The sequence below is a fragment of the Vanellus vanellus genome, assembly GCF_965231255.1.
Source record: "Vanellus vanellus genome assembly, chromosome: 3".
Taxonomy (NCBI): Eukaryota; Metazoa; Chordata; class Aves; order Charadriiformes; family Charadriidae; genus Vanellus; species Vanellus vanellus.
Genome location: NC_138907.1, coordinates 1,002,875 through 1,016,421, shown reverse-complemented (window position 1 = coordinate 1,016,421; position 13,547 = coordinate 1,002,875). Strand labels below are relative to the sequence as shown.

Below are 13,547 nucleotides of genomic sequence, written 5' to 3'. Positions count from 1 at the left end.
AATTGACTCAAGGCCCAATTGTATTTGACTGTGCCCTTCAACTAAAACACATCAATGCGGAAGCCGAGTGTTGAACTGCCAGAAGCAGGGAATGAGTTATTGATATAGTTAGTGCAATGTCTCAAAATCTTTAAAGAGGAAATGGTCTATGAGTTTGAGTATATAGCAGTCTGATGATGGATGACTTCCACAAGGACTAGCAGTTTGCCATAGGGAACTATGCAGAATACAGCGTTTTGGTCAATGAAAAAGATTACCTAGAAAAAAGTTCTAGAAGTCACAGTCTATTTTGTTTTCATAAAAATTTCATTAGTTTGACACAGAAACAGTGGAGAAAAAAACTGGCAGTATCTAATCAGCAGTTTAAATTGCTGCCTGCTGCATTCTCAGTGGTTATGCAGCAGCAGTAGCAGAAGTGCATCTGCCCCTTTTTCAGGTCCTCTCAGCATGATCGGTGTGCTTTAGCATGCTCAGAAGGCCCAACGACGTGCTTTACGCTCATGCAGGCAGAGCAGGATGACTGCTCCCCTGCCTCTGCCAAAGGCCCCACAGATATTGTCCTTCCAGAAGTGTCGGTGTTCCTCGGGTGCATGGTTTGTTCACTAAACTCCTGGGTTCAGTCACTTGTTCTTAGCTGACAGGTTGATTTGGCCAAGTAAAACCAGGGCAGAAGTCAAGAAAGCAAAGGAGGCATCACACATCCCCTTTTCTAGAGGTGTGTTAAGGCAGCCCAAGAGGGCTGTAGCCTTGCTACAAGTTTGTGGCGTGACAGGTGGTGGGGGATGGCTGAACTCGGCAGCTGACTGTCATGCCTTGCTCTGATCTATTTTCTGTGTCGCTTTTGTTTGCAGGTGGGAGTCCTTAGTCTTAGTGCTGATGTATGTCATCTACATCATTATCATGAAGTAAGTCAAATGCGCCCTCGGCTTGTTTAGATTGTAAGGCTCCCTGCTTCAGTGCTTTTCCAGAGGTTGCAAAGGTAATTAAAGAGAGCCTCGGGCTGTGGGCAGGGCTTCCATTGCATCACCCAGCTTGCTCGCCAGCAGCATCTGCCATAGCAGGGGTTAAAGCACCTTGCCCTGTAGTGTACTTATCTGTAATTTATCTTGATGAGGCAGGAAGGGGCTGCTTATCTCCATAGTACAGATCCAAGGATCAGACATCTAAAGATGGATGATGCTTTACGGATCTTACCCTGTGCGAACCAACTAAAGCTAATGCAGCAAGTCTGTGGCAGAGCAGAGAACCAAATCCATCTCTGAGTCCCACTGAAGCAACCTCTTCTGACTTTGTTTTAGCATCTCTACTCAGAAATAAACACATGGGAGATTCCAGTCTACTTTTTATGGGTGTAAAACTCCACAGCAATTTGTTCTTGCTTGCTTGGAGACCCACGATAAAACTACAGCACAATCAGCATTGATTTTCTGAGCATCTGACCTGTGTAACTTCTTTCACACAAGTTCATGCTAGCAAAGCTAGTGTTCTGCTGTTTGGTTCCCCTCCTCCTGCCTTGTTTTTAAAAGACAGTGGAAAGGAAACCCATATTTAAACTGGAACATTCAACAAAACCTACCAGCTGCCAAGCACACCAGTGGTCTTGTCTCAACAAGTAAGAGTAGAGATTTGTTTTGAAATGATGAATAGAGTAAATATTGTGAGAGGAATTCTCAGTGAGAACAGCAAAACACTCAGGCAGGGTTGAAGGGAACACGAGTCAGAATTCATCTCACTTCTAATAATTAGAAACTTTTTTTTAACATGGAGGGTAGCTTCACCCTTGCAACAATTAACTTACCAGCAAAACAGGCAGTTGTCATGTCTGAATCTAGAATGGATTTTTTTTCTGAAAGCAATTCTGTAGTGTGAACAGATGTTTCAGGCCCACTTGGATATTGCTGGGGAGGTTGTCAGCCTGGTTAGGGACCTCAGCCAGGTGTTCACAGTGGTCTGCCCTTGCCTTTGAGTATCGTGGTGAGATCCTCGGCTCATGTTTGTGTCAGCTCCTGGCTACTCAAAATAAGCAACAAAGATTATGGGTTTTTTCCCCCTGAAGTTGAAACAGAACTTAGCATATTGTCCTGTGTTTCTGTGGTAGATCTTCACAGGTAAAACAACACTCATGCTCAGGTGTTGTTATGTGATAAAAAATAAATTTGGACAATGACAAGAAATTATTATTTCCTATACAGTGTATTCATTACACATAATACATTCAAGATTCATGTCTTGTATCTTTCATAGCGTTCTGGCTATGGAGAGATTGCTTTATATACAGTTTGGTTAGAGCTCCGGCATACTGTGGCTAGATTTCCTTAAAACCAGAGGGCTTTTCTTACTTCCCTTAATTGGATCACAGAGGATACGAGTCTAGGAAAGGAAGAGCGTCAAGAAATCTACATAGAAGGAGCAAAGGTACAGCTAGAGTTTGTTTCATTTGTGCAGGTACAACTCAACCATACATCACTGCTTTGAAAGGAAGACAAAAAACTCTGCAAATATGGTGAATGGTTTAGCAAATAACACGGAAATGGACGATAACAGCAACTGCGATGCCACAGTGGTATTACTAAAGAAAGGTAACTGTTCCAGTAAGTCACCCTGCTTGCTTGCATCATTCTGAATGTTTACAAGTTTGTCTGCTAGTCTTATTGTGTCTTATCAGCCATGAAATAGGCAGGGAGGTGGCCCTTTTGTAACCCTCCCTGCCAGATGGCCATGGCTCCTGTGCCTGGGGGCATGGCGTGGTGACCTCAGCCACCGCATCCTTTGCCGCTGGAGGTAGCTCAGGCCTCCTCTGGGTACTTCTTGCTGCTGGACAAGTCCCTGGCTGAAAGGATTCCTCCAGCTTCAAGGCTGACTTGCTCAGGAGCTACTTATTTAGACTGTTGCAGACGTGCCATTGTAAGTCCTCCTGTGGGCACTGTTATTCTGCACTGAAGATGCCCATTCACGTCTCATACCTCCAGTTAAATTTAACTTAATTCCAAAGTGACATAAATTGAGCAGGCCCTACTTACACTAGCATACACTTTCCCCTCGGTGAAGGGAGAGGGGGGACTCTGTGTTGGTCTGGGTAGCGTGCTCTTACTGCACGTGCTGCCTTGAACGTACACAACTTTTCCATGTAAATGATCTTTAAGTGGATTTCACTTTGGCTGAAATCTTCCCGTTTGACTGTAGTCAATTTACAGAGGATCATTTTTTTTATCTTTGCAACAGTCAACAAGCACGTGCAGTAACTGCTTGGGATTTTATGCACCTGTCCTCAGGAATAACGCCCACCCCCAGTCACTGGTTTAGCTTGAGAAGGAGCTATAGCTTGTCTAAAGCAGTCCTGGTCTCTGACTACAGCTGGGCTGCCCTTTTTGTTTCGCTGGACTGAAAAAAAGTTAACAAACATAGGTCTCTCTTAAACAGTGATTCAAAGGCACAGTCTGTATACAGTAAGCAACTGAACATGAAATGTAGAGGGGTTTATTTGCTGACATCAAACCCTTTGAGTCTACCAGAGGCCAGCTATGGCATTACTGCCCTATTGCTGAGGGAAGGCTTCTCTGAGTGCTGTGCACTCTGGTTTGGGGAAGCTGCTTTTGTGGGAACAGCTATCTGTAGCCTGGGGCTCTCAACAGGGAAACTGTGCTGGCAAGATGACTACACTCTGTACCAGGAAAGCTAGACTGGTAAAACTCTCAGTAAGCATAAACCCAGGCCTTAGTCATCTAGGTTTACCCAGTCGCCTCAGGCTTACGCACGAATGAGGCAGTTCTGATTGTGGGATTTGGTTTAAATCTCACCAGAATGTGTCTTTGCGTGACACTGCTCAGCTGCTGGTAGTTTTTTGTTTTGAACAGTTGCGGTTACTCAAACTGGCTGAGGAAGGAAAACGAAAGGATTGCTTCATTTTCTTGCAGATTGTTCCTATATTTACTTGGCAGCGGGCCACCGGAGGTCCAGACAGGCGAGTGGCACTGCTGTGTATGCCAGCCTACAGTAGCATGGGGGCGCAAACAGCACCCATTGCAACAGGTTGCCTGAGGGTTTCAGACACTACACTTGTTTTCTGAGACCTTTTCTGAACAGAGGACCAAAACGAATCAAACAGAAGGATTTCTGTGTTTGGGGCAGTTCCCCTAAGTGCCATGCCAGCATGGAAAAAGTTACAAGGAAAAGCTGTCTGGCTGTTTTGATGTTTTGAATATGGATGGCCCCACCTATCTACCCCAATCCATGGAAACCTTCTCATTCACAAAAAAAAAGTGACACTAAGGCCAAGGAGATACTCTTCTGTAAGACTAACAGTGATGGTAATAAATACTAATGCCATGAAACATTTGCCAGTGTTCAGCACTGATTTTAATAAACCGAAGCAGAGATGTGTCAGAGAAGGTCTCGGGTTTCCCTGCTGCCGAGTTCCAGTCCTGGCCCAGAATTCAGAGCCCGAGGTGAAAAGGATGGGCACTGGCACTGTGCTACCCCAGGGGTAATGGGCGCTGGCACTGTGCCCCAGCTGGAGCGCAATTCAGGTACCTGCCTCTGTCTCCTTGTTCCTTTGCTCCCGCCCTGTGGGTCGCACCCCATGGGCTGGCACATGCGCTTGCTGCCGGGTTTGATGGCACTTCCCAGGCATGAGCTGCGAGCCCAGGATGCAGGAACCTGCTTTTCATTTGCGTTGGTACCCCGCAGGAACACAGTGACAAGTTCCTCTCCCCCATGTACGGTTGATGGTGGGTGAGGCCAATATCCTCACAGAAGTGCAGATTATAACAGTGGAATTAATGCAGCTTTACTGCAGCACCATTTCTACCGTGGTGGAATAGCTACTGCGGAAGCAGTGGTCTGCCTAACGCAGGCCTGTGATAAAATGTGCAGAGCAGATTTAATTGTCTGTAATGAGCATGAGTGGAGATACCACGTTAGCTGTTTATTTAAAGACAGAAGTGTAGGATGTGTAAAGACAGAAATTAAGGGCAGCGGAGGCATATTTTGAATGGCAGTAGCTGAAGGAATGGCTCTGGAATCCGTGGGTCTATTCTTCTGAGAGCCCTGTAGGGCAGAGAGAGAGAGACTGCTGGCAGAAGACCTAAATTTCTCTTTGTTCCTTGGCTGCAGGAAATTTCCACCGTAAAGCCTCAGTGATCATGGTGGATGAGCTGCTGTCTGCCTACCCACACCAGCTTTCATTTTCCGAGGCTGGGCTCCGGATCATGATAACTAGCCACTTCCCTCCCAAAACACGTCTTTCCATGGCCAGCCGCATGTTAATCAATGAGGTATGTCTTTTATCTCCCCCCACCTCTCCTTCTCCTTCTGAATTTGCTTTTTCTTGTAGCAGTGTTTGTGTCAAAATGGAACTCTTGCTTCTTCTGGATGCTTGAATGCATTTTCCCAGATTTTATCCTTCTGACACTGACGTTACTAAATCATCCCTTCCTGTTTGTCCCCATGGAGATTTTAGCAGAGAAGGTTTCAAGTCATTATGTGGTTTGGCTACCTGGAGCTGTTGCTCACAGGAGGTGTCCCCTGCATTGATCTGACATTAATATCACTTGCACTTATTTAATAATATGGTATTCCACTGAGTCTGCACTTAGTCTGGCCCTAGTCTTGGAGTACTCTGGAGTCAATTGTACAGCCACTGGTCCTTCTCTTACAAAAGTTTTATATGTGAGATTTATCAAGTCATCTGCAAGCAAGCATCATGTTGTACCTGATGAAAATTTATCCCTTTTGCTTTTAAAGCCAAAATTTTAAAGAACTCTGCTTATGTCTTTCTCTGTTCCTCCTTTTCTCTTTAAAAAAAAATGTTTAAAAAAAATCTGTCTTTCAGCAAGAATTTGTGCCTGTATTTACAGAGACAAAGACTGATCAACAGCAGGACTTACACCAATGGTGAGTCAGAAGTGGCAATCAAAATACCTATCAAGCATGTGGTTGAGAATGGAACAGGCCCCAGCAACTCCGCCGAGCGGGGCGTGAACGGCACACGGCGGGACGAAGACATGGCTGAGGCTGGGAATGAGACAGAGAACGAGAATGAGGATAACGAGAACAACGAAAATGATGAGGAAGAGGAAGAAGATGATGACGATGATGACCATGAAGGGCCATACACACCTTTTGACCTACCCAGTAAGAAGCTCCTGGGTTTGTGTTGTTCCAGAAAGCAAAACTCAGTTTGGGTATGCCAGAAAGCGTTGCAGACATGTGTTGAGGTAGAAGTGTCTCTGAGAGCTCTCATCAGCCTGCACCTCACAGTGTAGCTCTTGGTCACAGGTAAAAGATGAAAGGAGCTGGGAAGCAGCAGGAACTTCTCAGGACGTGGATTCCTGGGCTTGGATGCACCTCTGCCGCAGCTCATGCATGGGCCCAGCGCTGCTGTTGCAGTCAGAAGGGAGAGGCAGCGATCTCCATGAGGTAGTTCCTCCCTCAAAACCAGGGCCACCCTCTGGAGAGGATTGTCTCTCTCTGCTGACTGCGGAGGAAGCTGAGGATGGTGGGGCCGCTGGCAAGGTGCCTGAACGCAGGCCAGGTGCATCTGCGCCTAGGCATTACCTTTGCTGGGAAATGAGGCACGCTCTTACCTTGGTGGAAAGATGTAGCGCTAGCGGAAACAAGGCAGTGGTGGTGCTGGTGTGGAGCGAGGTCCTGGGTGCCTCTGCTTCCTGCTGTTAGCTAGGCATAGGCATGGTGTCTTCGCAGTGTTTCTGGAGGGCTTAGAAAGTCAGAACAGCTACGTGACTTGGGAAAAACCACGTGTCTCAGGTTGCTGAGCACTGTGCCTGCAGGATGGAGGTCTCCTTTTTGCCAGGTCCCTTCCTCTTACCCCATCAGGGCTCTAGTCCTGGGATGATTGTAACGTATTCCCGCCTCACCTTTGACTCACACTTGGCACAGCTGGCAAGATCTGCTGTGTTACTGGCAAGATTTGCTGTGTCGCAGGCAAGCCAGAATACTGTAGGGGTTGGTCCTGCCCTTTACAAGTGAGATATGTTCAGATCTCATCACTCAAACAGCATAGCTATAGTTCGAGTAAGGAAAAAACCTGAGCCTTGAAGAGAGTAATTTAGGTGTCCTATGAACTATGACACTAGATTCATAGTATGGGTAAAGTTGGCATGGACCTCTGGAGATTTCTGGTGCAAACCCCTGCGCAAAGTAGGTTGCCCAAGGCTGCATCCAGTTGAGTTTTGATTATCTCTAAGGACGGAGATCCCACAGTCTTTTTGAGTACCTGTTCCAGTGTTTGACCACCCTCATGGCAGGGGAAAAAAAAAAAAAAAAGAAAATGCAGAACTTATGGTAGCATCTGTTCTGAATTTCCCTTATTGCGAGTTGAGTCCATTGGCTCTCATAGTTCCTTTTGCATTTCTGTGAAGGGCCTGGCTCCATCTTTTCTGTACCCTCCCGTTAGGTGGTTGAAAATGGATCAGATCTCTTTCTAGAACTTGTTTTTTATGCGGTACCTGTGGGAACTTGACCCAGGGTGGGTAGCAAGTGAGCTCTGACCCATTACTTAACTCTCAGGGAGGCACTTCATACTCCTTCCCTGTGTCCCTGTCTGCCTTCCCATCTCTGCCGTCACACCATGATTTTCTGAACAAGGAATGTCTTGTTATTATCTGTTTGAATAGCACTTAGGCTGGGGTGTCGCTGACATCTTGCTTGATAGTGTTAACAAAATAATAACGTTCTGGAGTAAAGCAGACTAGAATTGTAATTGTTCCCCTTTTTTGTTTTACAGCTGGCAAGATGGAAATCTTGAAGTGGCTCTTTACATGGCCATTGAGTTTTGTCCTGTACTTCACAGTGCCCAACTGTAACAAACCCCACTTGGAAAAATGGTTCATGGTTACCTTTGCTTCCTCTACCCTCTGGATTGCAGCTTTCTCCTACATGATGGTGTGGATGGTACGTACCAACTAAAGCAAAAACCACAGCCTGGGAGAGGCAACAGAAGTGGGTTTTGTCAGCTTGGAGAAATGTGTAGAAAGTTCTCCATACCTGAATTTTTAAATGAGAAACCTTAAGTCTGCTTCCATTTCTATTAGACCTGTCCACACTGCGAGAAGAAAATTAGGGGCTAGTAGCCGTGGCCTTTGAACTTCGTTCAGGGCTAGAATTTCACCCAGATTCTTTAACATGGGAAAAAATTACACTTGTTTAACACCTCCGTGTCGTGCAGGGCAGTGGAAAGAGGCCCTGGTGCTAGTAAGAATCTGGCCTCAATAGCTTTTCCTTTTCTTGGAACAGGCAAGCTTGAGAGACAGAGTTGTGAATGGTAACGCTTTGAACTCATCGTTCATTCAGCTAAATTCTTGCACAACTACTTTAGTCAACAGGAACTTAATTCAACCTCATTGTCCTAAAGGTAGAAGGGGATAAATAAAAAGGAACACAAGGAAGCCCACGTGTAGTTGGACTGTTGACAGGGGAGAACTTCTGTGCGCTGGCTGGCTGGGTCGTTGAGCCTGTTAGCTTGCTGCAGGCCTCATTACATGATGTGTGTAGGTGAAAAGTGTAAGTTGTGCTCATTAGCATTACAGTGATACTGCAGCTTGCATTGTGTTTCTTTTGGGGCGATCTGTACTCTTTAGCAGAATGAGACAACGATGGAGCATTGGCGTCAGGAGAGGGTCTAACAAGGGAACCTGGTTTTGGGCTGATGCCCAAAAAGGGGCTGGTGCACCCTTTTGATGGGGTGCACCATTCATGGTCTGTCTCGGCAGGGGACCCAAAGAGCGTGGAGATACCTCACTAAGGCACTGGCCACCGCTCCCCGGCTGGGAAGGGGGAGGCAACAGAAAAATCTTCACTGCCTTCAATATTCATTCTTGTACTAAGTGCAAAAATGGATGACAGGCTTTTCCCTGTGAACTAATCAAAGCAGTTACAGAAGAGGATTTTTATTTTGTTTTGTTTTCAATAACCCATGTTACCCTGAAAAGGAAATAGAAAGTGACTTGTTTTCTTCTGCTTTTCATCTGTGAGGATGAGGTGTTTTTCAAGAAAAAAAGCTATCCCAGCTTTCCATAGCTGAAATACCAGAGCCCACAGGGTCACTGCGCTGCTTCTAACATATGGTTCACATTTCTTGGAGTATGCTGCAGAGTTCTGAAGAGCAATTAAATATGGCTAATAGGAAATGCACATCCTTTGATAAAAGCATCCAAAATTTGAAAATATTAATCAATTTGAAGAGCACTAATTTATCATAGCTTAGACTGCGTAGCAGAGGAAAGAGGAAATCAAAGGTATCTCTTCTCTGCCAATAGGAGTTGTTTGCAGTCACTTGGGGGTATGTCCCTGCATATAGCATTTTCATAGTGTAATGAACCATAGGGTTGTTTTAGTGTCTGCTTAGCTATTATTTGTATATAATAATGTCTGCAAACTTCAGCCAAGATAAGGAGACTGTTACGTGGGGTAGTGGACCACCGTATAGTCTCTTTTCCAGGTTAGTGTCAGGAAAATTGTGGATGAAAGGTGTGGAGCAGCTAACCAAAGAGGGTACATAACACGTTAGTGCTATCCTCTGCCAGGGAATGAATGTACCAAAAGAACCTGTCACTGCTTCTCTTTAAAGAAAGTGCGTGTTTGCACTGAGCAGTAAACTCACAGCATCTTGCAGAATTGGGCCAAGCTGGTCTCTGATTTTAATTCTTGTAAGCAGCTTCACAGTTTATTTCCTCTCCTTAGGTGACAATCATTGGCTATACACTGGGAATTCCAGATGTGATCATGGGCATCACTTTCTTGGCAGCTGGAACCAGTGTGCCAGACTGCATGGCAAGCCTTATCGTAGCAAGGCAAGGTAGGTTCATCATAGAGATGTTACACTGCTATGGAAGCGTTTCCTTGTGTCCTCTTCCTCTTTAGGTAGCACAGATGTGTCCTGAATGTGAAAACATACAGAACCTTTTTCCTGGTGCTGAAATTTAAAACAAGAACAAAGAAGGAAATTCATTATGTTGCTATTGCAAAACAGCTAACAGGTTCTTAATGACGGTGTGAAACAAGTTTTGGCACTATTGTCAACTTCAAGCCTTCCCCAAAAGTGACAATGTTTTTCTTAATTTAAATATCAGCGGTATATAATTTTTTAAAAGATGGCATAAGGGTCTTTCGGGTCACTTTCCAGCTTTTCTCCACAGTCATAAGGACTGGAAGATACTACTGTTCTTAAGGGAAACCATTTTTTTCCCCCTTGTGACTCCAGCAACAGGTGTTTTAAGAGAAAAAGAAAGCTGTCAGTACTGCTTTGGGGAACAAAAGCAGTGGCTCTTCATTGAAACAACTGGCTCCTTAATAGACTACCTGAATACCTAATCTAATCAGTCCAGTATAGAAGCTCATGTGTCATGGTTACAGTAAAGTATCAAAAGCCCCACTGAGCACGGCACAAGAGCGCCAGCAGGTCGCAGCCAGCACAGCCAGTGGCCAGGGTCCTCACAGCAGCGGAGGATTAGTTGCGGGAAGTTCTCAGATGATCCTAGAAGGTGTATTCAGCTCCTTCAACCCTGCTGGTCTTGTGTGAGGGGGAGGTAAAAAGGGAAAGGGAAGGGGTGGGATGAGTGGGATCTCCCTTGACACTTTGCCTTACTCCATGGAAATTGTCTGGATTACCTCAGATTAATGTATTTCGGTTTAAAAGTTGAAGAACTTTTCTGAGACATGTTTGATTGTATATTGTTTCCATTCCTGCAGGTATGGGGGATATGGCTGTGTCCAACTCCATCGGAAGCAATGTTTTTGATATTTTAATTGGCCTAGGCCTCCCGTGGGCTTTGCAGACCCTAGCAGTGAATTATGGATCATACGTAAGTCCTACATTTATTCATATCATTCTTTTTTAATTTTTTTTTAAGAAAACAGATCTATTTAAAAAAAAAAAAAAAGTCCAAAATTCTGTGGATTGGATTTGAAGACACAAATAGTTTTGCTCTGTTATGATTTGGGAGAAGTAGCAATAAAGGCAGTCTGTGCTGTAATAAGCTAACTCAGTAGAGTATACTGTATTTTCACCCACTTGAATGTATTCCAAATGAGGAGAATGATCCTGGTTTTAATAAGACAGAAGGGATAAACACATAGCTGAAAAGTAAAGGATAGAGCAGACCTCTGGCACTCTTGGTTAGAAAAATTCTAGTGTGACTAAACTGTTAAAACACTGGAAGATGAAGGAAGTGTTTAAATAACTGGATATTTCAGAGCATGACCATCATCAGGAAACACTGTTTGAGAACCTACCCAACACCAATGATACCGTCCTTTACTTCCCAAATGATAAAAGAGCCACCACCCCTCCCCGAAGTTGTTGCAAGCTCCCTTCTGAGAAGGAAGAGCAGGAAATGCCATGAAGTCCTAGAGGGAAATCACCGTTGCTGTTGCTGTTAGCTGGACAACACTCAGACAGCAGTGTAGGACAGAGGAAAGATTCTTCATTACAGTCAGTGAGTGAATGCAAAGTTGAAAGATCAGAAAATCACAGAATTGTTGAGGTTGGCAAGTACCTCTGGAGATTGTCTAGTCCCCAGCCCTCTGCTCAAAGCAGAGTCAGCTAGAGCAGGATGCTTGGGACCATGTCCAGTTGGGTCTTGAATACCTCCAAGGATGGAGACTGCACAGCCACTCATGGCCGCCTGTTCTGGTGTTTGACCACTCTTACAGTAAAAAAGCGTTATGATGCTTAAATGGAATTTCCGTGTTTAAAATTGTGTGTGTTGTCTCTTGTCCTTTCAATGGATACCACTCAGAAGAGTCTGGCTGCACGTTCTCTGTCCTCTCCCACATTGATAAGATTCCCCTGAATCTTCTTTTCTCCTGACTGAACAGTCGAGCTCTTTCAGCCTCGCTTTGTGTGTCAGATGCTGTGGTCCCTTAAATCTTCCATGCGGGCCTTCCCTGGACTTGCTTCGGGAAGTCCATATCTTCCTTTATTGAGGAGTCCAGAACTGGACCAGGCACTCCAGATGTGTCTCACCAGTGCTGAGTAGAGAAGGATCATCTTCCCTCTATACCTGCTGGCAACGCTTCTCCTAATGCAGCCCAGGATGCTGTTGGTGCTCCATGCCACAAGGGTGCATTGTGAACTTCAGCTTGGCGTCCACCAGGATCAACAGGCCTTTCTCTGCCAAGCTGCTTTCCAGCTGGTTGGCCCCAGCATGTACTGATGCATGGGGTTATTCCTTCCCAGATGCACGGCTTTTCGTTTCCCTTTGTTGATGTTCATGAGTTTCCTGCCTGCGTATTTCTCCAGCCTCTCCCGGTCACTCTGGATGGCAGCACAACCCTCTAGTGCATCAGCCAGCCCTCCCAAGTTTTGTATCAGCTGCGAACTTGCTGAAGGTGCCCTCTGCCCTATCATCCAGTTCATTAATAAAGACATTAAACAGTATTGACCCCCCACAACCGACCGGCCTCCAGCTGGACTTTCAGCACAGCAGTTTGGCCAGTTGTCAGTCCACTCCACTGTCCACTTATTTAGTCTGTTCTTCCTCTGTTTGTCTACGAGGATGTTTGAGAGGCAGTGTCAAAAGCCTTGCTCAAGTCAACATGAACAACATCTGTTGCTCTCTTCTTACCCAACAAGTCCACCTCATCATAGAAGACTATAAGGCTGGGTAAACATGATTTCCCCTTCATAAATCTATATGTCTACTCACAATCACCTTCTTGTCCTTCATATGTTTAGAAGTGGTTCCCAGGATTATTTGCTTCATCACCTTCCCAGGGATCGAGGTCAGGCTGACCAGCTTGTAGTTCCTCGGATCTTCCCTCTCCTTGGATGTAGGACTGACAAAAGGAAGCGATGCTGTAGGAATAAAATCCCTTTAATGAGCAGCTTATCTGTAGCTCATCTATATTTTGGCGGAAAAGGATGAAAACAAGTGGCTGAACAGCAGCAGTCAGCTTTCATGGAGGCATAACAATGTCACTACTGTTTTGCACACCCAAAATGTTCATTGTGCAGTGTGATCACATGGTTAGAAAAGGCAGTCTTGGAAACAGCCCCACAATTAGCAAAGAGAGTTTCCTCAGTTTTCACTTGCAGTTCCTGGATTTCTCTCTAAATCCTTGCATAATTGGACTTCAAAACAAAACAAGCTCCTTCCCTCCACCACCACCACCCCCCATTATTAGTAATTAATTATTTAAGTATCACTAAGTTGCCAGAAAAGGCTAGAGTTAGCTGGGTCAGGTGTAGCCTGGTGACAGCACTGAGAGCTGGAAGGTGCTGTTTGTTATTCAGGGAGCCCGGCTGATGTGCCTGGCATGGGGGTCAGCGGGGGCAGCAGATGAGGAGCTCCTGCTCCCTGAGGTCTGTAGGGCTGAGCCTCGGGCTGCTCGCACGAGCAAGGCCTGCGCACTGGCTGGGGGTTCACAGGCTCAGGCCAACCTGCTTGTCTGCTAAGTGTGACTGTGAGTCAGAAGCACTAGGTTATTTCTGAGCTAATAGTCATGATTTAGTACTGCTCCTTCAGTATTTGGCAGGATCCAAATTTGTCTTTGTAGCATCTCCTCCAAAAGAGCAACTCCTCAAAGCC

General features: G+C 45.4%; 1 protein-coding gene across 1 annotated transcript in view; it reads left to right on the top strand.

The window, feature by feature from the left end:
- The window catches only part of SLC24A3 (solute carrier family 24 member 3), a gene marked incomplete at both ends in the record, with an annotated part of 161,261 nt that overhangs the window by 136,189 nt on the left and 11,525 nt on the right, over positions 1-13,547 (top strand). The window contains 7 exons of the mRNA XM_082480186.1: positions 852-905; positions 2,446-2,591; positions 5,113-5,273; positions 5,856-6,132; positions 7,745-7,911; positions 9,700-9,814; positions 10,708-10,820. Coding sequence (XP_082336312.1) covers positions 852-905; positions 2,446-2,591; positions 5,113-5,273; positions 5,856-6,132; positions 7,745-7,911; positions 9,700-9,814; positions 10,708-10,820 — 1,033 coding nt within the window. The remainder of the gene's footprint in view (positions 1-851; positions 906-2,445; positions 2,592-5,112; positions 5,274-5,855; positions 6,133-7,744; positions 7,912-9,699; positions 9,815-10,707; positions 10,821-13,547) is intronic.